Raw genomic sequence first — 22845 nt, 5'->3', positions numbered from 1 at the left:
AGTCCTGAGCATCCCTGGAAGCATCCTGCCAAACGCAAGGCACAGGGTAAGTGCTGAATTAATACTTGGCATTTTGCCTGGATCCCCACCCCATCCACCAATTTTAACCACGGATCCTGAGGAGTGCTAACAAGAGCACCAAAGGTCATTTCCATTTTTTTAAAAAAATGTATCACAGCTACTACAATTTGTATTTTGTATGTTGCAAGCACACGTTTGGAAAACAGAAAATAATTTGGTTTTAAATATTCCAGGAAATTACAATCTAATTGCATCAGCTCCCAACTGTGCCTCAGTTTCTAGCCTGGAAAATGGGGTTGTATTACAATTAACTCTCTCTGACGTGTGATCAGTGTTCCTTTTTTTGTTTGTTTATTTTTTCTTTTTGAGACGGAGTTTTGCTCTCATCGCCCAGGGTGGGGTGCAATGACGCTATCTCGGCTCACTGCAACCTCCGCCTCCTGGATTCAAACGATTCTCCTGCCTCAGCCTCCCAAGTAGCTGAGATTACAGGCGCCCGCCACCACACCCAGCTAATGTTTGTATTTTTAGTAGAGACAGGGTTTCACCATGTTGGCCAGGCTGGTCTCGAACTCCTGACCTCAGGTAATCTGCCTACCTCGGCCTCCCAAAGTGCTGGGATGACAGGCGTGAGCCACCGTGCCCAGCTCTATTTGGTTTTAAAAGCTCTCTAGGGTTCCCTCAGCCCAGACAGCCACATTAGGGAGTAACATAACCTGCAGCACCGCTGTCAAAGCGGCCCTTAGTTATTCACCCACCCCAGAGGCACCGTTTGGAGAAAGTGTCTTCTTTAAGGGCACTGGCTGCCTAGATGTGTTCAAATATAAATGTGTGCGTGTATCCTTACGTTTTTAATAGACTTTTATTTTGGAATAATTTTAGATTTACGGAAAAGCTGCAAAGAGTAGTACAGAGAGTTCCCTCAAATTCTTCGCCCGGTTCCCTCTAACGTTCGCATCTTACACAGCCATGGCACATTTGTCAAAACGAAGAAATTAACACTGGTATTACTTTTAACTAAAGGCTTTTTTGGATTTTACCAGTTTTTCCACTCATGCCTTTTTTTTGTTCCAAAATCCAACCCAGGATATCACACTGCATTTAATCAAATGTAAATATGTATGCTTTAACTTTTTTATTTTAAAATAATCATAGATTTACAGGAAGTCGCAACAACAACAAAAAAAGTACAGAGATTCTGTGTACCCTTCCCCTAGTTTCGTTCAGTGGTAACTCCTTGTATGACTACACAATATCAAAACTATGAAATAGATATTGGCACAATCCATAGATGGTATTAAATATACATGCATATATATATTTTAAGCCAAAAATATTTTTAAATCTCGCTTTGCCTCACAGCCAAGAAGATCAAATACTTTCCCCAAAAACATAGAATTTGTATCTAACTCCACTTGCTTCCAAACTCAAGTCCAACCATGAAATTATTCATCCCTCTCTCTAACCCTCCAACTACAGGCAAGAATCTGCCCATACAGTCCCCAAAGCAGGAGTGCACTCTGCCACAGGCCTGGATGCCGTCTACCTCCTGGACCTTGAACTCCCTAAATTGATGGCCTTTGTGTGTATATGTGTAAGCAGCCCCTCTCTGTCCCAGTCCATCCTAAAATCACTCCCTTGGAGCCACCACTGCCCCTCTCATCTTCTAGAATTTCTAGAAAGATAAAGAGCCAGATATGTATCCAAGTACCTTTATTCTGCTGTTAGCGCTAAAGACAACTGAATATATCCTAGCTAGGATGTACTCTAAGGAATGCAGAAGTAGGCCGAGTGCAGTGGCTCATTCCTGTAATCCCAGTGCTTTGGGAGGCCGAGGTAGGCGGATCACCTGAGGTCAGGAGTTGGAGACCAGCCTGGTCAACATGGCAAAACCCCGTCTCTACTAAAAATACAAAAATTAGCCGGGCATGGTAGCGGGCGCCTGTAATCCCGGCTACTCGGGAGGCTGAGGCAGGAGAATCATTTGAACCCCTGAGGCAGAGGTTGCAGTGAGCTGAGATGGTACCACTGGCCATTTCAAAAAAAAAAAAAGAATGCAGAAGTTAATTAAATGACCACAAAGACATTACTTGTTGTTGTTGTTGTTGTTGAGACAGGGTCTGGCTCTGTCGCCTAGGCTGGAGTTCAGTGGCGCAATCTCAGCTCACTTCAGTCTGTGCCTCCTGGGCTCAAGCCATCCCCCGACCTCAGCCTCCTGAGTAGCTGGGACTACAGTTGCCTGCCACTATGCCCGGCTAATTTTTGTATTTTTTGTAGAGATGTTGCCCAGGCTGGTCTGAAACTCCCGAGCTCAAGGGATCCACCCACCTCGGCCTCCCAAAGTGCTGGGATTACAGGCATGCACCACCATGCCCAGCCCAGACATCATTTTTATCTGAAGCAACAACTGTCTGCTGTTTCTGTTTCCTTACTAATTATCCAGGAACTTTTACAGGTGAACTCTGAGAAGGACAATTTTTATTGTTTGTATGTCAGCATAACTAAAAGCAAAGCTGGATAGGAAGAGTTTACCCAAATGATTTCACCTGAACTCAAATGAATAGGCTGGCTACTGCATAAAGCAACAGAGGGGTCCTTTTAATTTAAAAGCTCAGGACTCTGAATCAATTGCTGCTTGGGAGAAGGCAGAGATATTCTTTACTTCTGCCTAAAACTGGAGAAATGGTGTACACTTCTGCTCTGAAGCCGTCCTCAGTGCTGCTTCGGTCAGAACTCCCGAGAGGCATGAGTGCTGGCCTGTCGCTGCGGCTGGCATTCCAGGCATTTCATTGGCTCCACTTCAGCCCACGCCTGGCTCCACGGGGCTGGGCAGCTGAGGGGAGTTTGTGGCCGAGTGGGCATGGGGCACGGCCCGTGCAATGTGCGTTACAAAGGGGCTCTCTCTGAAGCAAGTCCTCTGCACTCCAGTCTATTTGAGGAAAAAAAGAACAATTCCCGTAGGGATGGGGTTTGCTGAAGCATCTAGCTGCCTGTTTCCTCTGGAGAGGGAGGGAGGGCTGGCTTAACTGGGGGATGGCCTTCTCAGCCGGACTGTGTCAAGACCAAGGTTAGGCTCCAAATCCCGAAAACCTCTGTGCGGGGCCTCTGACTTTCAGAGTGGTGAGAATGGAGGCCGGCTCCCTTCCCCTCCAGCGCCAGGGAGCCCCGCAATCGGTGAGGCAGAAAGAAGGATGGGCCCAGGCAGGGGGGCGGGAGCAGGGGAGGTGCCCAGGGCAGTGGCTGGAAGGGGAATGGGAGAAGCAGCAGAGGCTGGGGGCGGGGGTCACAGCAGGTGCTATCCCTGGCCTGTGTGAAAGGTACTAGAAGACCCCATCCTTGGTGCCACATGGACCCCAGAGGCTTGTCTCAGTCCATGGGGTCCAAGGTATAAGCCACTGACATTTGGCGTCACCTCTTAAGTTTGGATGAATTTTGGAAAGTGCTAGACTGGAGAACAGTGGGAAAAATCAGTAGAACGAGATCTGGAGCACTCACTGTTCAACGTCACTGTCAGAGAGTACAACGACACCAATGGGAGGAGGGTGAGGACCAGAGGCTGATTGCGTGAGCTGTGTCGGAGTGCAGGACCCACTAACGGGTTCTCTCAGGCTTTCTGGAGGCCACGGCTGTGCCTTGTGGTCCAAGACCTGGGGAAGCCACCGCTCTGTCTTCCCTCTCCATCCTCCGGTAACTTGGGTCCAATTCCTGTTGCCATGGCAATCAGTCCAGCTGGCCTCACAGTTCACTGGCCTCAAAGTTGGCATCTGTAGGTGAAGCCAGTGGGACTTCAAGACTGAGCTGTCTTGGAGGAACTTTTCTCATCAGCCGCTGGATCAGAGAACGTCACCAGCGTCTCACTGACGTCAACATCCTGGGCCTGGCTCTAGCTGAAAAGGAAAATTCTCCCCAAGGCAGACACATCTCCTGAAGCCCACACAGGCACTTTCTATGATTGCACTGGAAATCTGTCCTCTGGGGACAGGAAGCGCGTACACTCATGATCAAGTCACAATGTGGAGCAGGCTCCAGGACACCACGTTCATCTGTAAGAACAGGAGCCGGTGGTTGGCCGCAGATTCTTGAGCCAGATTGATTGGGTTCAAAACCTGGTGCCTTTTTATTAAGTGCATGCTTAGTTACATTTTCTGTTTGTACTTCTGTTTCCTTCTCTGCAAGACGAGGCTAATCACAGACACTTGTTCATGATGTAATACACTTAGAATGCTTAGGACAGGCCTTCCTGCATAGTAAGTGCTCTGCAAACACTGGCTACTATTCTCCCTACGTGCAAACTTCTCCCAGCCAAAAGCCGCCCACACCAAGCCCCCTGTGCCTTTTTCCTTCCGCACCCACGAGCAGGCTGCTCCCAGGGCCCTGGAGCTCACTTTCCCAGCCGCCCTCACCACCCACCGTGGCGCAGAAGAGCTTCTGAAGTCCTGGCGTCTCCCACTGGTCTGGGCATCTCTCGCCTCATCTTCCCTCTCAGGCCCCACAATGTGTAGCACTTCTAGGGCAGTATACTTGCTGATTGCTTCCTTACTATTGCTCACAACAACCAGCTAAGACACTGCCAAAGAAACACTCACAGCTGGCCGGTCCACGGCATCCGGAGGGGACTCGGGGGACAGGCCTGTCCTGCCTCTCCCCAGCACCTGTTGATAAGAAGGAAATGTGGGGAGGAAAGAAAGGATGCAGGAGGCTGAGGCGGGAGGATCACTTCAGGCCGGGAGTTCAAGACCAGCCCAGGCAACACGGCAAGACTCCATCTCTACAAAAAAAATTAAAAAATTAGCCAGCAAGGTGGTATGCGTGCCTGTAGTCCTAGCTACTGGAGAGGCCAGAGCAGGAGGATCACTTGAGCCCAGGAGCTGAGGCTGCAGGGAACCATGATTGCACCAGTCTGGGTGACAGAGTGAGACCCTGTCTCTAAAAATAAAAATTGGGTGGTGGCTCACACCTGTAATCCCAGAAACTTTGGAGGCCAAGGCGGGAGGATCACTTGAGGCCAGAAGTTCAAAACCAGCCTGGTCAACATAGCCAGACCCCACCTTCAGCAACTGTCTCTACAAAATGAAAATAAAAATAATGAAAAAGAGGGGACGGAGGAGAAGGCTGAGACCAGTAACAGATCCCAAAGGGGCTAGTTGACAAGGAGAAAAAAAAGTCAGCACTTCCCTGGAAGAGAAAAAATTTGAAAAGGACAGTGGTTGAAAAGTCAGCATGTCTGTGTGAAAGGGAAGCAATGAAGTAGCGCCAACTCCTCCCCCGTCCCGGGCACCGTTTAGGGAGAGGATCTGCCAGAGAATCAGAACCAGAAGGAGATATAGATTAAGTTTATTTCAAGGAATCGGCTTACGTGATTGTGGGGGCTGGCTAGGCACGTCTGAAATCCAGAGGGCAGGCCAGCAGGCCGGAAGCTCCCCGGAGGAGCTGACACTGCAGTCCCCAGGCAGGATTTCTTCTTCTTCAGGGAAACCTCAGTTCCGCTCTTGAGGCCTTTCAACCGATTGCATGAGGCCCACCCACCTCGCAGAGGAGAACGTTTTACTTCCAGCCCGTGATCGTCAGTGCTGACCGCATCTACAACGCAGCTCACAGCAGCACCCAGGCGAGCGTTTGGTCGAAACGTGGGTATCAGAGCCTGGCTAAATTGACAAGGAAATTACCCATCACAGGGTTTAAGATCTAGTGCTTTAAGATCTAGTGACTTCTTGTTATTTTGTTGTTGTTTTTATAGAGATGGGGTCTTGCCATGTTGCCCAGGGTGGTCTCAAACTCCTGGGCTCAAGTGATCCCTCCGCCTCAGCCTCCCAAAGGACTGGGGTTATAGGCATGAGCCACCATGGCAGGCCAAGATCTAGTGACTTTGGATACGGACCACCATGGAACAGTTCCTCTTCCATGTGGGTGTGGGAGCATGAGGGCTGTTTTCAGGAGGATCAAAGTCACCTCTACCCCGGCATGGCAAGTCACAGAAACTTGAGTTCCAGGTAAGGTAGTGCAGAAAAAAGGCCCATGAGCCAGTGCTCTCTCTCTGTGCAAGGGGAAAGAGCCCCGCTGAGGCCTCCACACACATGCAGCAGGACACAGGACACAGAGGTCAGCCTGTTGTGGCCACTGAAATGTCCCGTTGGAGTTGACAGGAGCCCGCTCTGACCTTAGTCCTCCTCCTCCAAACAGGTGACCCTGTAATGCTGTGTTTAAAAAGCAAGCTAGCTGGACTGTGTTATCTTTTAGTGTGGGAAAAATGCTCTTAGGCTGGGTGTGGTGGCTCACACCTGTAATCCCAGCACTTTGGGAGGCTGAGGTGGGTGGATCACTTGAGGTCAGGAGTTCGAGATCAACCTGGTCAACACTGGTGAAACCCCAACTCTACTAAAAAACAAAAAACAAAAATTAGCTAGGCATGGTGGCACGTGCCTGTAGTCCCAGCTACCCAGGAGGCTGAGGCAGGAGAGTTGCTTGAACCTGGGAGGCAGAGGTTGCAGATCATACCAGTGCACTCCAGCCTAGGCAACAAAGCAAGACTCTGTCTAAAAAAAAAAAAAAAAGTTCCTGGCTCCTAATATGTCAGATTTTAACCCAAAGGTAAGTTCCAGCAGGGCATGCCCGTCAGCTAGACTGGCAGGTCTCAGCTTCGCTGTGGAAGCGTCGGCTGGGGAGCTTTTAGTAAAACGCTCACACCTAGAAGTTCAGACTCAGCAGCTCTGAGATGGGGCCAAAGGTACATCCTACAGTTGCTGTGTCCCCAAGTCAGCACAGAGACAAGCAAAAACTCAAAGTTGCCTCCTTCCCTCAACTCTCAGCCAAGACTGGACGGGGCGGGGGACCCCGGAATCGTGAAAACTGACAGCCACGTGGAAATAGTAACCACAGCACACTTGAACTTTGTGAGCACAGCAGAAGTGTGTGGGATGGGCTGGCCCATCCAGAGATGGGGTGCGAGAGGCGGGAAAGTGGCCTCATGGTGGCTCCTGGCTTCAACCCCAGCACTACCCCCAGAGGGAGGGCAAAGGTCATTGGGGACGGTGGGAGGGCCGTGTGTTTTCAGGGGTGGGCATGGCAGGGGTCTCAGGCAAACACTAACACAGTGAAGCGCAAATGCCAACTCCTCCAGCCAGCCCGCTCCTCAGGCTTGGAAACGGTCCCATAGGAGAAGATGGTTCAGAAGAGAGAGAAAGATCCTGGGACATCCGAGCCAAACCACACGCACCTTCCACTGCTCAGCAGCCCCTGCCCCAGACTTCCAAACAGAATTCCATTTTCTGAATCCAGGCAGCCACCTGGGTGAAGACATCAGCCCATGAAGGCTGCTGTCCCAGGCACCAGGAGGTCAGGAGGGGGCCCTTCCTCTTCCTCCTGAGTCAGGACCCTCAGATGGAGAAGAAAATCCTCCCAGTCAGAAAGAGGAGGCTCTGACTTTAGGGACAATCTTTCCAGTCAGAGAGAGAAGGCCTGGACTTCAGGGACAATTTTTTCCAGTTAGACAGAGGAGGTGGTGGTGGTAGCGCATGCCTGTAGTCTCAGCTACTCAAGAGGCCAGAGTGGGAGGATCACTTGAGCCCAGGAGTTGAGGCTGCAGTGAGCCACTGCGCTCTAGCTTGGGTGACAGAGCAAGACCCTGTCTCTAAAAACAAAAATAAAAAACTGGGTGGTGGCTCACACACGTAATCCCAACACTTTGGGAGCCCAAGTGGGGACAGTCACTTGGGGACAGTCTTTCCAGTCAGAGAGAAGAGGCCTGGACTCTGAGGACAATCTTTCCAGTGAGAGAGAGGAGGTCTGGACTCTGAGGACAGTCTTTCCAGTCAGAGAGAAGAGGCCTGGACTCTGAGGACAGTCTTTCCAGTCAGAGAGAGGAGGTCTGGACTCTGAGGACAGTCTTTCCAGTCAGAGAGAAGAGGCCTGGACTCTGAGGACAATCTTTCCAGTGAGAGAGAGGAGGCTTGGACTCTGAGGACAGTATTTCCAGTGAGAGAGAAGAGGCCTGGACTCTGAGGACAATCTTTCCAGTGAGAGAGAGGAGGTCTGGACTCTGAGGACAGTCTTTCCAGTCAGAGAGAAGAGGCCTGGACTCTGAGGACAGTCTTTCCAGTGACAGAGAGGAGGTCTGGACTCTGAGGACAGTCTTTCCAGTGAGAGAGAGGAGGCCTGGACTCTGAGGACAATCTTTTCAGTCAGAGAGAGAAGGTCTGGACTCTGAGGACAGTCTTTTCAGTCAGAGAGAAGAGGCCTGGACTCTGAGGACAATCTTTTCAGTCAGAGAGAGGAGGTCTGGACTCTGAGGACAGTCTTTTCAGCCAGAGAGAAGAGGCCTGGACTCTGAGGACAATCTTTCCAGTCAGAGAGAGGAGGTCTGGACTCTGAGGACAATCTTTCCAGTCAGAGAGAGGAGGCCTGGACTCTGAGAACAGTCTTTCCAGTCAGAGAGAGGAGGTGGTCCAGACTCTGAGGACAATCTTTCCAGTGAGAGAGAGGACGTTTGGACTCTCAGAACAGTCTTTCCAGTGAGAGAGAGGAGGTCTGGACTCTGAGGACAGTCTTTCCAGTCAGAGAGAGAAGGTCCAGACTCTGAGGATAGTCTTTTCAGTCAGAGAGGAGGTCCAGACTCTGCGGACAGTCTTTCCAGTCAGGGAGAGGAGGTCTGGACTCTGAGGACAGTCTTTCCGTCTTTCCAGTCAAAGATTCTAGGCCTGGACTTTGGGGATAACCTTCTCTGTCAAGAGAGAGGAGGCCAGGATTTTAGGCAATGGGGAATAATTAATCAACACATGAAATTTGATTGTGTTCCACAAAATACAAAACGCATCAAGTCAGCAGTCTTTAACCAAGTCAGACTTCCCTGGAATCACAACCTGAGGACAGAGATTCAAATGATGTTCCTTGCTACAAACAGGCCTTCGCTCTAAGTATCAGGCAGACCCAGCTTCTGCTGCGGTAAACGTAAGATGTATAAAGCCCCAGGCCCGACGTGTCTTGCTGCCCAGCCAGCCCTGCTGGTCCAGCAAACCGGGAGGAATTCGAGAAAACCAGAAGCCATCTTTAGCAGGGAACAGAACTCTAGGGGGGTTGTCAGCTCCTTCAGCACAAAAGAAAACGTTGATTCTGGCCGGGCGCAGTGGCTCACGCCTGTATATCCCAGCACTTCAGAAGGCTGAGGTGGGCGAATCACTTGAGGTCAGGAGTTTGAGACCAACCTGGGCAACATGGTGAAACCCCTGTCTCTGCTAAAAACACAAAAACTAGCCAGGCATGGTGGCAGGTGCCTGTAATCCCAACTACTTGAGAGGCTGAGGCGGAAGGATTGTTTGAACCCGTAAGGCGGAGGTCACAGTGAGCCAAGATGGTGTCACTGCACTCCAGCCTGGGTAACAGAGTAAGACTCTGTCTCAAAAAAAAAAAAAAAAAAAAAAAAAGAAGAAGAAGAAGAAAAGAAAATGTTGGTTCTGGTACTGATGCTGTTGGATGGTATTATTCCCAGAGACACAGGAGCTCTCGCCATCACTGGGATGTGGAAATTCACTCAGGAAACCTTCCTGGCCCCACAGCACATCTCCGAGAGGCACGACGGTCCCTTCCACATCCAACACACAGCCAGCGAGAGCCTCTGACCCGCGGACACCGTGCTGGGTGTTCACAAGTCATGGCAGGGGGACAGACAAGTGTCCTGGGCCTTGGAGAATCGAATGTCCATGGGGACGGACACAGGCAAGAAATCACAGCTGGGCAAAATTACAATGGGGAGCAGTGCTAGGGAGGAAGGACCCCTCGCTTCTCTTCCAGAGGAGAAGGTCGTCTGGGACGTTGTCCCCACGGCCTCATCAAGGAGGTCAGGGAAGGGCAACAAGGAACACGCCGCACCACAGGCATCAGGGTGGGTGAAGCAGGGCTCGGGGAGGGAGGACCCGCAGCCGGGAGGGGCTTGTGGTGGCTGAAGTTGCCAAGGAGGCCACGGTGTTGAAGCAATGAAGAAGGCGGGGACAAGTGAGGCGGGAGAAGTGGGTGACCTCGCAGGCCTCCGCGAAGAACCCACCTTTGTTTTAGGAGTAATGGGAAGACACAGCATGTTTAGGGGTGGAGGGATCTCTTGCCAGAACTGTTCTAGAAGCCCGGTGGCGGGGACTGGTAAATACATTGAAAACCAAACCAAACAAAACGAAGCCCCATACACTCACCCCCACGGCGGGCACGCTTCCACCACAACAGCAAACAACAGGCTGGGGGTGTGTGGGGTCACGACCTCATCCTCTGCTCCCATTTCCTCAACAGAATCTAATCCACAGTGGACACGTGGCAGACCCTTCATACGTGAACTACGTCCCAAGGATCTTTATGTGTTGGAGAGGCCTGCTTTGGAGATCACCTGGACCCAAAAGGCACAGCTTAGCTGGCACCGTCTGCATAAGCAGACAAAACCTCAGACGTCCCTCTGATCCAAACACAATATGACTATAGGACAGCAAAGAGATTGCTTTCATGTCCTCCAACAGGTTAAAGGCCAGCACAGGTAAGGCAGGGGCCACAGGAGATGGATTCAGACAGAAAAGCCGCTTTCATGACAGAAACTGGCTAAGGTTGTGCCGGTATCTTTTCATTTAAAAGTATATCCTGGCCTGGCGCGATGGCTGACCCATATAATCCCCAACACTTTTTGGGGCTGAGGAGGGAGGATCGCTTGAGGACAGGAGTTCAAGACCAGTCTGGGCAACACTGCAAGGTGCTATCTCTACAAAAAATTAAAAAGTGAGTAGTGGTGCATGCCTGTGAGGCAGGAGGATCACCTGAGCCTGGGTGAGTCGTGATCGCACCACTGCACTCCAGCCTGGGTAAGACAGAGTGAAACCTTGTCTCTAAAAAAATAAATAGGCTAGGCACGGTGGCTCACACCTGTAATTCCTGCACTTTGGGAGGCCGAGGTGGGCAGATCACCTGAGGTCAGGAGTTCAAGACCAGCCTGGCCAACATGGTGAAACCCTGTCTCTACTAAAAATACAAAAAAATTTAGCCAGGTGTAGTGGCACTTGCCTATTATCCCAGCTATTCAGGAGGCTGAGGCGGGAGAATCGCTTGAACCCCGGAGGTGGAGGTTGCAGTGAGTCAAGATCACACCATTGTACTCCAGCCTGGGCTACAAGAGCCGAAACTCCGCCTCAAAAAAATAAATAAATAAAATAAAATAAAAACCAAAAATATCTCCAGAAAGCAAAGTCCTCCTGTCTCCCTCTGCAAGGCAGTTCAACGGTTTCCTCGAATCCCCTCTAAACCACGAGTGCTAGTGAAGGGCCCGTCCTGGTGGAAGGAGGACAGTGCTGTGGAGGGCCAGGGTCCCAGGCCTCGAGAGGAAGCTGTGGATGTTTAACACCAGCTCGGAGTCCCCTTGAAAGAATTGTTCTGCCCCTGTGTCATCTCCTCTTGAAACCCTGGCCTGGACCAGGTGCAGTGGCTCACGCCTCTAATCCCAGCACTTTGGGAGGCCAACGTGGGCAGATCACCTGAGGTCAGGAGTTCGAGACCAGCCTGGCCAACATGGTGAAACCCCGTCTCTAAATATACAAAAATTAGCCAAGTGTGCTGGTAGCCACCTGTAATCCCAGCTACTCGGGAGACTGAGGCAGGAGAATTGCTTGAACCCAGGAAGCAGAGGTTGCAGTGAGCCAAGACTGTGCCACTGCATTCCAGCCTGGGCAACAAGAGTGAAATTCCATCTAAAAAAAAAAAAAAGAAAACGAGATTCTCAATGCAGTGGTAATTTCCAACAATCCTAGCATCTACTCTTCACCTTTCACTGCCCAGGGAGACCCCTCTTCCCAGTAAGTAGCTAAGCTGCTGGTTTTTAGGTGTTTGAGCCTTTTTTCCTGTGTTTTTTTTTTTTTTAAATCTGCTGCCTCCCAGAGTTGGCTGCTTAAGGCTCCATCCATAAGAACCAGAAAAAGGGAAACACAGAGTCTTAAATATTAAGAGGTGTGAGATGAATGAGTTTCTCGCTCTGCAAATGGCAAAGGCAACAGGCTTTTGGCTGGTGGCCCCAAAGAGCCAGCAAGACTCTCTGCTATTTGGCCAGGGACACTGCGGGAATGAGCAGAGGGACAGCATCAGTAGGGCAACTAGCAACCTGCTGCAGTTTTCTCCTGTCTCCTGGGGACACAAGGGTGGTGGCCCCCCACCCCCCACAGCCAGTGAAAGCTTGTTCCAGTAGCCATGGACCTGTCAGTCATTTTTGAGGCTCAAAACTTCCAAATCCATCTTTTTGGGCCCGTCCCCAAGACAGCCACTTTCCTCTCTGCCATGGCTCCAACCCAGACAGAATCAGCTGCAGATCTGGATGGAGTCTCTGAAGCCCCTTTTAGCCACCAGCTTCTTCCAGGCCAGGCCAGAATTTCTTTTTTGAGACGGAGTCTCGCTCTGTCGCCCAGGCTGGAGTGCAGTGGCCAGATCTCAGCTCACTGCAAGCTCCACCTCCCGGGTTCACACCATTCTCCTGCCTCAGCCTCCCGAGTAGCTGGGACTACAGGCGCCCGCCACATCGCCTGGCTAGTTTTTTGCATTTTTTGGTAGAGACAGGGTTTCACCGTGTTAGCCAGGATGGTCTCGATCTCCTGACCTCATGATCCACCCGTCTCGGCCTCCCAAAGTGCTGGGATTACAGGCTTGAGCCACCGCGCCCGGCCTGTTGCTGTTTTTCTTTGAGACAGAGTCTTGCTCTTGTCGCCCAGGCTGGAGAGCAGTGGCGTGGTCTCAGCTCACTGCAACCTCTGCCTCCTGGGTTCAAGCGATTCTCCTGCCTCAGCCTCCTGAGTAACTGGGATTACAGGCATGCGCCACCACGCCTAGCAAATTTTTTGTATTTTTAGTAGAGGCGGAGAACAGATAGAAGAAGGCACAGCCTGGTTCAAGGAAGAGGACAAATGCATTTTCAATGATGTCAAACTGGGCAAAACTAGTTCTACTTTCAGGTGGGCTGTCCTGGGCTTATTCTTCACTGAAACAGACCTGGGCTCCTTTTCTTCCTGTCCTCAGGCCAGAAATCCCCCACAAATTTGTCTAAGGGAAACATTGCTGGCCAAGATACAGAGGAGGGAAGAGCGCAGGAGGCGGAGTCTTCTTACCAGGAAAGGTGATTTCAAAACTTCAATCAATCTCCAAGTAAAATCCAGCCCCAGTAAGGGACTGTAGCATAAATTTGAATTTTGGAGGCAGTCCAGCCCTTCACGTGTTTCTCTGAGTAGGAACTGGGAGACCTTCCCCCATACAGCCAAGTCCTGTTGCGGAGCAGTCCTCTGACCACCCTGTCTCCACCCCAACCACTCCTTATGGAGGCAAACAGGCTACCTAACTACAGCCTCCCACTTCGTTCCATCGGCAGTCACAGGAAAACCCTCACGGCTTCTGGGCGTTGCCTCCCCGATTTGCCCCCCAGCACGCAGGCCATAAGAAACCTGCTTTCAGAATCAAAAACCTGAAAATCAGAAATGCTTTTCTAATGCTGAGGCCAAATTTCCTCCACACAAAACACCACAAATCCCTCTCCAAACAAATTCGCGATTTCCCTCCAATCCCGATGGCCTTTTTCTCGGGCTGTAAATTTCCCTAAAGTTGTCAGTGAATTAAATCAGCAAAAGAAAAAAAAGAAAGAAAGAAAGAAAAGAAAAAAAGAAAAGGGTGGGTTACCTGCTCTGTGGGCCAAAGAAGGACCTTGGATTGATCGGATGTCAGCTCTGGCCCTGCAGCTTCCCTGGGCTGGTTCCACCTGTCTGACCTGTTCGGCTCGCCGCCGCCTCTGGGCCTGGCACAGCCGCAGGGAGCTGGGCTCACTGCCAGCACCCAGGCCCCTCCATAGGTGTGCATTCACCTGCCGAGAGGTGCCGGCGCACAAGTGCCCTCCCCTCTCTGCTCCCACCACGTGACCTGCCCCCCAGCTGGACAGACACTGGAGCATCTCTCCTCGGTGTCACTGGAATTTCAAACCTGAAGCTGGCAGAGAGAAAGAAGAAAGGGAAGAAGAGGGGAGGGGGACAGAGGAAAACTCCTGGCCCCCACAACTAACCAACAGTCCTTCCATGATGTCGTGAAGGTCAGGCCAGGTGGGGCCAGCAGCCCCGTCACGGTGATCGTCAGGGTCAAATTCCAGGGCTGCTCTTTCCCTCTGGGTGGCTATTTTGGGAAAGCGGTTTTCCTCCAGCCGTCGACAGACTAGCTACCATGGACGCTGGAATCCGGAAGACTCAGAGCTCTGCCAGGGCCCAGCACAGGTAAAGGCACGGAGGACAGCCCTGGGAGCAAAGAAATAGTTCCAGCTGCTACAGGTGCCCCAGAACTCCGCTCTGAGCACACACAGGCCCACGGGTCCCTCCTGTCCCTACCCTTCAATAAGGATCACCCAGCACTTGGGGTCCTATCTGGCTTGGAAGAGGACTTGGGGCTTGAGGTATTACCCAAGGTGTTGAGGGGTACAGCTGGAGGGGCAGGTGGCATCAGGTCTAGTGGCAAGGCCACTATTTTCCTGCCATCCAGGACTGAGAGCCCTTAGCAGCCGGATTTGGCTTCTCTTCCCTTTCACTCCCTGGCCGCTGATGCCCGTCAAGCTCAAGTCGATACTGAACAACTGAGTACACAGCACAGCTTGGGTGTGAGGTCACAGACTCTGTGCCTGGGATAGGGGCGGCCCAGGCATCTGACTCTGGGTTTCAACCACTGCTCAAGTTCAATCATGTGCTTCTAAGCTGCCCAATCAAGCCAGACTCTGGGAGCCACTGAAGAATAGAAACAGCAAGGCCAAGAGGAGGGTTGTGGTGCCCTGTGGTCTTGATAACTTGGGTTTTGAATGCAGGGTGGATGTTAAGATATAAAGCCCTTCCTAGGAAACCAGAATGCATCCTCCTACAGAGGCAACAAAGCAGGGCAAGGAGCCCAGGAGAGGACCCGTGATGGAATTCAGACAGAGCCCAACCTCCTTCCTCCCAGGGTACAGCGTTGCTCACAGAGGGCGGGAGGAGAAGGCTAACTGCTGCTGACTGTGGCCAGGCAGGTCTTCAGCTACCGACCTCAGGGCTGTGTCCACCCCTCGGAGCCACACTGAGCTTGAAAGTGAAGCCCTGTCTCAAAGCCAGCACTTGCTCTGCTGCCCCAAGAGGGTCCCGCAAACATACAGGCCTTGCCCAAGGGGCCTGACATGCAGGAGAGGGGCAGGGCCCAGGACAGTGACCCTGAAGGGCTCCATCCTGGGACCTGACTCCTCCTTGCTCATAAACAACCAGGCCTTTGCCTTCCTCCCACACCAGCCCCTGGGTCAAAGGCTTTAAGAAAATCCCCCGTGCACTAGCCAACTCAGACCGCCCTGGCCCTTAGATCATCCGCTAGTCACTGGGCTGAGACCCAAACGAGTCAGAGGGAAATGTTTGGCGATTTTGGGGAACTGAACTGCAAAGGTGTTCACAATGAGACCACCAGCAAGAGTACGGCACACCCCTTAAACATTTTAAGGAAGTATTTACCAAGGCTGCTAAAACAGAAGTTGAGGATTTCTGCCTCCGATTTAGTAGAAAAGAATCTTTGAAATTTACATACAAAGTCCCATGATAAGTCATTTGGGATCCCCCAGAGGAGGAAGGCTGCTTGTGGTTAGACTGGGTGAGTCAACGAAACAAACAAATGGGCCCGATGAGGTCAGCTTTTTGGAAAAGGAACAAAGAAAAGTGCACCCCAGTGAGAGGCAGCTTACAATGGTGAAGCAGTGGTCACAGAAAATCCATTTCCAAAGCCTCTAATCCAGCAGTTTGGGGGATGATTTTGTCACCCAGGGGACATTTGGCAATGTCTAAAGACATTTTGGGGGCCGGGCGTGGTGGCTTATGCCTGTAATCCCAGCACTTCAGGAGGCCGAGGCGGGTGGATCACTTGAGGTCAGGAGTTCGAGACCAGCCTGGCCAACATGACAAGACCCCCATCTCTACTAAAAATACAAAAACTAACTGGGCTTGGTGGCGCACACCTGTAATCCCAGCTACTTGGGAGCCTGAAGCAGGAGAATCACTTGAGCCTGGGAGGCAGAGGTTGCAGGGAGCCGAGATCGCCTCACTGCACTCCAGCCTGGGTGACAGAGCAAGACCCTGTCTCAAATAAAAAAAAGAAGAAGAAAAAAAAAACCCAGACATTTTTGATTACCACAGTTGATGGGTAGGGAGTGCTCCTGGCGTCTAGTGGGTAGAAGCCAGGAATGCCGCTAAACATCCTACAGTGCACAGGGCAGCCCCCACCACAAAAAATTATATGGCCCCAAATGTCAGCAGCACTGCCACTGAAAAACTGATCTCATCCACTGAGAACTCTCTCTCTTACTTGCAAGTCTTGGGCAAATGGTTGTTTTTAGTCACTGACATGACTCGTAGCCCAGAGAGCCATGATGGTGACAGCTCCTCCCTGGGCGATGCCAGGCTTCACAGGGTCAGCATCTTTGGATGGTCCTCTGGGCATAGACCCCAGCTTGGGCAAGCCATCTGGTTGCCCCTGCATGGGTGACCCTGCCCAGCTGCCCCTGCCTGCAACCGCCCCTTGCCGAGGCTTCTAGACCCTCAGAACCTCCCCTCTGCTGCTCTGGCTCTCAGAACAGACTGGTAGGTGCTTTACAGGTGACAATAAGCTTTCACATTCATTGTCTCAGCTGAATACATAAAAGCCTCACCCACTGTTAAAGCAATCTTTCTGAGTTCTTGACCTGCCAGACCCGTGGAACATGCAGAGGCCACCTGTTCCTGATGACAGCCCAGGGGAGAGGGAGCTGTGCTTTCATCTGGGGAGCCCCCAGAGTCCAGAGCTGGGCAGAGGTGACAGCAGCCTGTCTAGGGAACCTTAGGGAAGCCAGGGTTCTGGCTGCTCCATGGCAGGCCCTGAGGTGGAGGGTCTAGACCCTGACCAGGCACCAGTCCTGCTGAAATGAGGCTCCGGAAATGGACGCACATCACACTCCCTGGAGTATTTTCTGGGCAGCCACAAAGTTCAGCAAATAGTCAACAGAAACCATCTCCAAGAAGTGGGTGAACCGGAAGGACACCATGCCCAGGGCTGATATGGGACGTGTTTGGGGACTTGGGGAAGAAGCAGGACAGAAATAGGCCCAGCTCATTAACTGCATCTGCATATGAATTGCTTGACTTTTTTTTTTTTTTTTTTTTTTTTTTTTTGAGACAGGGTCTGGCTCTGTCCCCTGAGCTGGAGCACAGTGGCATGATCACAGTTCACCAAAACCTCGACCTCCTGGGCTCCAGCCATCTTCCCACCTCAGCTTCTCTAGTAGCTGGTGTGCACGACCATACCATGCCCAGCTTTTTTTTTTTTTTTCTGAGAGACGGAGTCTCACCCTGTCCCCCAGGCTGGAGTGCCGTGGTATGATCTTGGTTCACTGCAACCTCTGCCTCCTGGATTCAAGCAATTCTCCTGCCTCAGCCTCCCGACTAGCTGGGATTACAGGTGTGCGCCACCGCACCTGGCTAATTCTTTGTATTTTTAGTAGAGATGGAGTTTCACCATGTTGACCAGGCTGGTCTCGAACTCCTAACCTCAGGTGATCCACCCATCTTGGCCTCCCAAAGTGCTGGGATTACAGGCATAAGCCACCACGCCTGGCAACCTGGCTAATTTTTAAAACAAATTTTTTAGAGACGGAGTCTTACTATGTTGTCCAAGCTGGTCTCAAACCTCTGGGCTCAAGTGATTCTCCAGCCTCAGCCTCCCAAAGTGCTGGGATTACAGGCATGAGCCACCACATCTCGCCTGTTTGAGTTTTTATGAGTATTATTACTTGTTTTATAAATCTAAAAGAACATTAGGAAAAAATAAGAATAAGGGCAGAATATCCCATATCCACACCCACTTTCTTGGGAAACAGAGCCTTACCCGCTTGGGAAACTCCTGAACTGCAGTCTGGGTTGCAACTCCATGTGTCATTCATCCTGGTCACCAGACCTTGGAAAACTGACCCCAAGTGAGACTCTGAATTAGCCGAAGGACAAAGACCATAGGAGATAGCTCTCGGCACGAAGCAAACGCCTGTCTCCAGCAAATCTCAGGAAATGAGAGAAGCAAGTCCACGCTCCAGCCAGGAGCCCCTGCGGGAAGGAGGCTGCCCATCTGACACCGCTAGACCTCCTGCCTGCACTCCCCCTGAGTAGGTGGCACCCTGCCACTGCTGGTCCCCTCAGACCAAGGCCTTCCCTTGGGAGAGAGGGTGGATGTGGGGAAACACCAGCTCTTCAATGTACCCTGGGAAAACAGAACCTGGAATCCCCTTTTGAAGTCTGAGCAAAGAATAGGAGGATGTGACCCACCAGGCAGGCAGGAGCCGCTGACTCCAAGGCGAAAATATAAACTGCTTCCCTGTAGCTTGGATGCCATTGCGGCTGGCACACATAGAGGCTGCTAGGATCAAGACGAGGTTCTGGATCCAGTGCCTGCCTCTGAGGCTGCTGACAAGGAGGAAGGTCACTGCAAAAATGCTTGGCCCAGGCCGGGCATGGTGGCTCATGCCTGTAATCCCAGCACTTTGGGAGGATGAGGCAGGCGGAATCACCTGAGGTCAGGAGTTCAAGACCAGCCTAGCCAACATAGTGAAACTCATGTCTCCAAAAATACAAAAATTACCCAGGTATGGTGGCACACGCCTGTAATCTCAGCTACTCGGTAGGCTGAGGCAGGAGAATTGCATGAACCCCAGAGGTGGGAAGTTGTAGTGAGCTGAGATCGTACCCCTGCACTTTAGCCTGGGCGACAGAGCAAGACTCCGTCTCAAAAAAAAAAAAAAAAAAAAAGGGAAAAAAGAAAAAGAAAAAAGAAAGAAAGGCCGGCGCAGTGGCTCACACCTGTAATCCCAGCACTCTGGGAGGCCGAGGCAGGTAGATCACGAGGTTAGGAGTTTGAGACCAGCCTGACCAACATGGCGAAACCCTATCTCTACTAAAAATACAAAAATTAGCCAGGCGTGGTGAGGCACGCCTGTAATCCCAGCTATTCAGGAGGCTGAGGCAGGAGAATCACTTGAACCCGGGAGGCAGAGGTTGAACCCGGGAGGCAGAGTTTGCAGTGAGCTGAGATCACGCCACTGCACTCCAGCCTGGGCAACAGAGTGAGACCCGTCTCAAAAAAAAAAGCTTGGCCCCACCTGGCAGCTTTAAACTTGGAGCCTCCTGGCCACCCGACCTGCTCTCAGTGCACAGGAGGCACAGCCTCCTGGAACAGCCCCTGCACACCCACTTTATCACCCACTTCCCAACCCGCAAAACTGCCATCTAATTTTCCATTTACAACTGTTCCTCCACCTCAGGCTTCAGCATTGTTTCTGCGGCTTCAACTCCTTACTCCTCTCGGCCATGAGCGCTCTGTGCTCCCACCCCTGGCTCTGTCACCCACAGCCAGTGTGGATAACTTACAAAGTGTTACCAAGACCTTCCACCTCCCCAGGCTCTCTGTTGTGCAAAAGGGACTCAGACACTTAGAGATAGGGCTGGAGCTGGGTGGCCTGGGGCTGACCTAGAGGGACAGCTGATATGCTCCACCATTCTTAAGGGCATCTATTTCCCAGCTAACATGTAAAGTAAGAAATTCAGACCTGGCGCAGTGGCTCACACCTGTAATCCTAATGCTTTGGGCAGCTGAGGTGGGAGGATCTCTTGAGCCCAGGAGTTTGAGACCAGCTTGGGCAACATAGGGAGAGGCCATCTTTAAAAAAATATTTTAAAATCATCCAGGTGTGCACCTGTAGTCCCAGTTACTCAAGAGGCTGAGGAGGGAGGATCGCTTGAACCCAGGAGTTCGAGGCTGCAGTAGGCTATAATCACACCACTGTACTCCAGCCTGAGCCACAGAGCAAGACCCTGTCTCTAAAAATAAAATAAATGCAATGTTTGGGCATAACATCATATTTTGAGGACATAGTATACATTGTAAAATGTCAAGGAAAATGGATAGGTTGATAATATTAAAAATAATCTAAAGTGTGTGTGTGTGTGCATGTGTGTGCGTGTCTTTAGCTTAAGAATATACGGTGCAGGGCTGAGCACAGTGGCTCATACCTGTAATCCCAGAACTTTGGGAGGCGGAAGCCGGCGGATTGCTTGAGCCCAGGAGTTCGAAACCAGCCGGGGCAACATGGTGAAACCCTGTCTCTTAAAAAATATTTTTAAAAAATTGGCCGGGCGCGGTGGCTCACGCCTGTAATCCCAGCACTTTGGGAGGCCGAGGCGGGTGGATCACAAGGTCAGGAGATCGAGACCACGGTGAAACCCCGTCTCTACTAAAAATACAAAAAATTAGCCGGGCGCGGTTGTGGGCGCCTGTAGTCCCAGCTACTCGGGAGGCTGAGGCAGGAGAATGGCGTGAACCCGGGAGGCGGAGCTTGCAGTGAGCCGAGATCGCACCACTGCACTCCAGCCTGGGCGACAGAGCGAGACTCCGTCTCAACAAAAAAAAAAAAAAAAAAATTGTTTAAACATATGGTGCAAAGACAAATAAAAGCAATGTTTCCAGTGGGCTAGATGGAGAGGTCTCTTTGCTGCTTCTCTGGGTCACATGGGAGAAGGACAGTTCCCTGTAGCCCCCATCTGGGGTCCTGGTACTCTGTAAAGGCTGCCAGGCCTGGGGGTGAACTGGTGATCTGGGATGCAAGGGAGCAGGCAGTGGAAGAGGCACAGGAGCCAAGCAGACGCAAATTCACCGCACTGAGCCATGCATTCCCGGAGGAAACCTACTTCCTTCCATCCACCGGGAAGGGACTCAACACAGACTGTTATAAAGAGTGTCACGACTCAATGTCTGAATGTGGTGGGAGAGCCCATGGCTGGCCCAAGGAACATGTGGGGACCACCAAGTGCTGTCCTCTCTCTTCCTGTCCCCACATAGAGATGATCTGCTTTCCAACCACATCTACAAGTACTTGGTGTCTTTGGACCTTGCCTGACCCCTGGTTCACGGCAAAACCTGCCTTTGGGTGAATGCCAGATGCCCTGACGTGGAAGGGGTTGGTGCTGTAGGAGACTCATCTTCAGTGGATTCTGCATTTGAGTATGGAATACATTTTCTTTCTTTCTCTCTTTCCTTCTTTCTTTCGACAGAGGCTCGCTCTGTTGCCCAGGCTGGAATGCAGTTGTGTCCGGAATTGGTGGGTTCTTGGTCTCACTGATTTCAAGAATGAAGCCGCGGACCCTCGCGGTGAGTGTTACAGTTCTTAAAGATGGTGTGTCTGGAGTTTCTTCCTTCAGACGTTCAGCTGTGTGTGGAGCTTCCTCCTTCTGGTGGGTTCGTGGTCTCGCTGTCAGGAGTGAAGCTGCAGACCTTCACGGTGAGTGTTACAGCTCTTAAAGGCAGCACGGCTGGAGTTGTTCGTTCCTCCCAGCGGGTTCGTGGTCTCGCTGGCTTCAGGAGTGAAGCTACAGACCTTCGTGGTGAGTGTTACAGCTCATCAAGACAGCGTGGACCCAAAGAGCGAAACAACAAACCTTCCACAGGGTGGAAGGGCACCCGAGTGGGTTGCCACTACCTGGTGCCGGCAGCCTGCTTTTATTCCCTTATCTGGCCCCACCCACATTCTGCTGATTGGTCCACTTTACAGAGAGCAGATTGGTCTATTTTACAAATAGCTGATTGGTCCGTTTTGACAGAGTGCTGATTGGTGTATTTACAAACCCTGAGCTAGACACAGAGCTGGTGCTTGTCCCGGGCACCCTCAGTCCTGTTGTTGGATCACAGTGACATGATCTCAGCTCACTGCAACCTCTGCCTCCCAGGTTCAAGCGATTCTCCTGCCCCAGCCTCCCAAGTAGCTGGGATTACAGGTGTGCACCACCATGCACGGCTAATTTTTGTATTTTTGCAGAAACAGGGTTTCACCATGTTGGCCAGGCTGGTCTTAAACTCCTGACCTCAGGTGATCCGCCTGCCTCGGCCTCCCATAGTACTGGGATTATAGGCGTGAGCCACCATGCCAGGACTGGAATACATTTTCTATCTGGCTTAAGCCAAAAGAATGAAGCTCTAATGGTTGAATTTCAGCCACAAACCAGCTCACTGAAGGAGACTGGGTGGAGGCAGGCAGCAGAAGGCGAGGTGTCCCTGAGGTCACAGACCAGGGCCCTCCTCACTCAGATGCTGGCTCTATGCCCCCCCGGCCTTCTGGGGCCAGCCTGTCTGCCTTGAGGCCCCACCGTTCCAGCTTCACCAAGCAACTCTTACTCATCCTTCAGGCCTTGGTTAAGCACCCTACAACCCCCTTCACTCAGCTATGGGCTCCCAGTGACCACCCCAAGCATCACACATCTCCCTGCATCATGGTGGCCAACTCACTTGTACCTCCCCCTCACCAAACTGAGTGTCAGCTTTCTATTCCTTCTCCCAGCACTTAGCCCAGCAGACAGGACATAGTGAGTGCCAGTAAAGGTCTGTTGAGAAAGCATGGGAGGAGGAGTGGGTAAAAAAAGACAGCGCTGCCGGCCAGCCCACGCTCAGTCAGCAGACCACACATTCCAATCCTTTGAGAGCTTAATGATCAGGCTGAGCCTCAGGTATTTAGTCTGTCATCAGCACGGAAAACACAGGTAAGGCAGCAGATGGGAAAGTGCTTTAAAAACTGTAACTGGGGCCGAGCGCGGTGACTCACGCCTGTAATCCCAGCACTTTGGGAGGCCAAGGCGGGCGGGTTACAAGGTCAGGAGATCGGGACCATCCTGGCTAACACGGTGAAACCCTGTCTCCAGGGCCGGGCGCGGTGGCTCAAGCCTGTAATCCCAGCACTTTGGGAGGCCGAGACGGGCGGATCACGAGGTCAGGAGATCGAGACCATCC

At 51.7% G+C, this 22845-nt stretch overlaps 1 protein-coding gene, 1 long non-coding RNA gene and 1 other non-coding gene across 4 annotated transcripts in view; 1 reads left to right on the top strand and 2 right to left on the bottom strand.

Annotated features, from left to right (window-relative positions):
• Positions 1-350: 350 nt before the first annotated feature.
• Positions 351-22845, top strand: part of LOC144336590 (uncharacterized) — a 35711-nt gene continuing 13216 nt past the window's right edge. Inside the window, exons 1-2 of the long non-coding RNA XR_013408488.1 lie at positions 351-1861; positions 21974-22685. This is a non-coding gene — a long non-coding RNA (uncharacterized LOC144336590). The remainder of the gene's footprint in view (positions 1862-21973; positions 22686-22845) is intronic.
• Positions 4506-4615, bottom strand: MIR34A (microRNA mir-34a). The gene has a single exon (NR_032030.1). It is a non-coding gene; the product is annotated as a microRNA mir-34a (primary transcript).
• The window catches only part of LOC114674205 (uncharacterized), a 45507-nt gene continuing 30814 nt past the window's right edge, over positions 8153-22845 (bottom strand). The window contains exon 4 of one of the 2 annotated variants that reach the window (XM_077975508.1): positions 8153-8737. In XM_077975508.1, coding sequence (XP_077831634.1) covers positions 8709-8737 — 29 coding nt within the window. In that variant the 3' untranslated portion in view covers positions 8153-8708. Of the gene's footprint in view, positions 8738-12697; positions 14292-22845 lie in introns of those variants that run through there. The other variant, XM_077975502.1, reaches the window with a different exon arrangement.

The sequence above is a fragment of the Macaca mulatta genome, chromosome 1 (genome assembly GCF_049350105.2).
Source record: "Macaca mulatta isolate MMU2019108-1 chromosome 1, T2T-MMU8v2.0, whole genome shotgun sequence".
Taxonomy (NCBI): domain Eukaryota; kingdom Metazoa; phylum Chordata; class Mammalia; order Primates; family Cercopithecidae; genus Macaca; species Macaca mulatta.
Note: the sequence above shows the minus strand (reverse complement) of the source record. Positions and strands in the feature narration are given on the sequence as shown.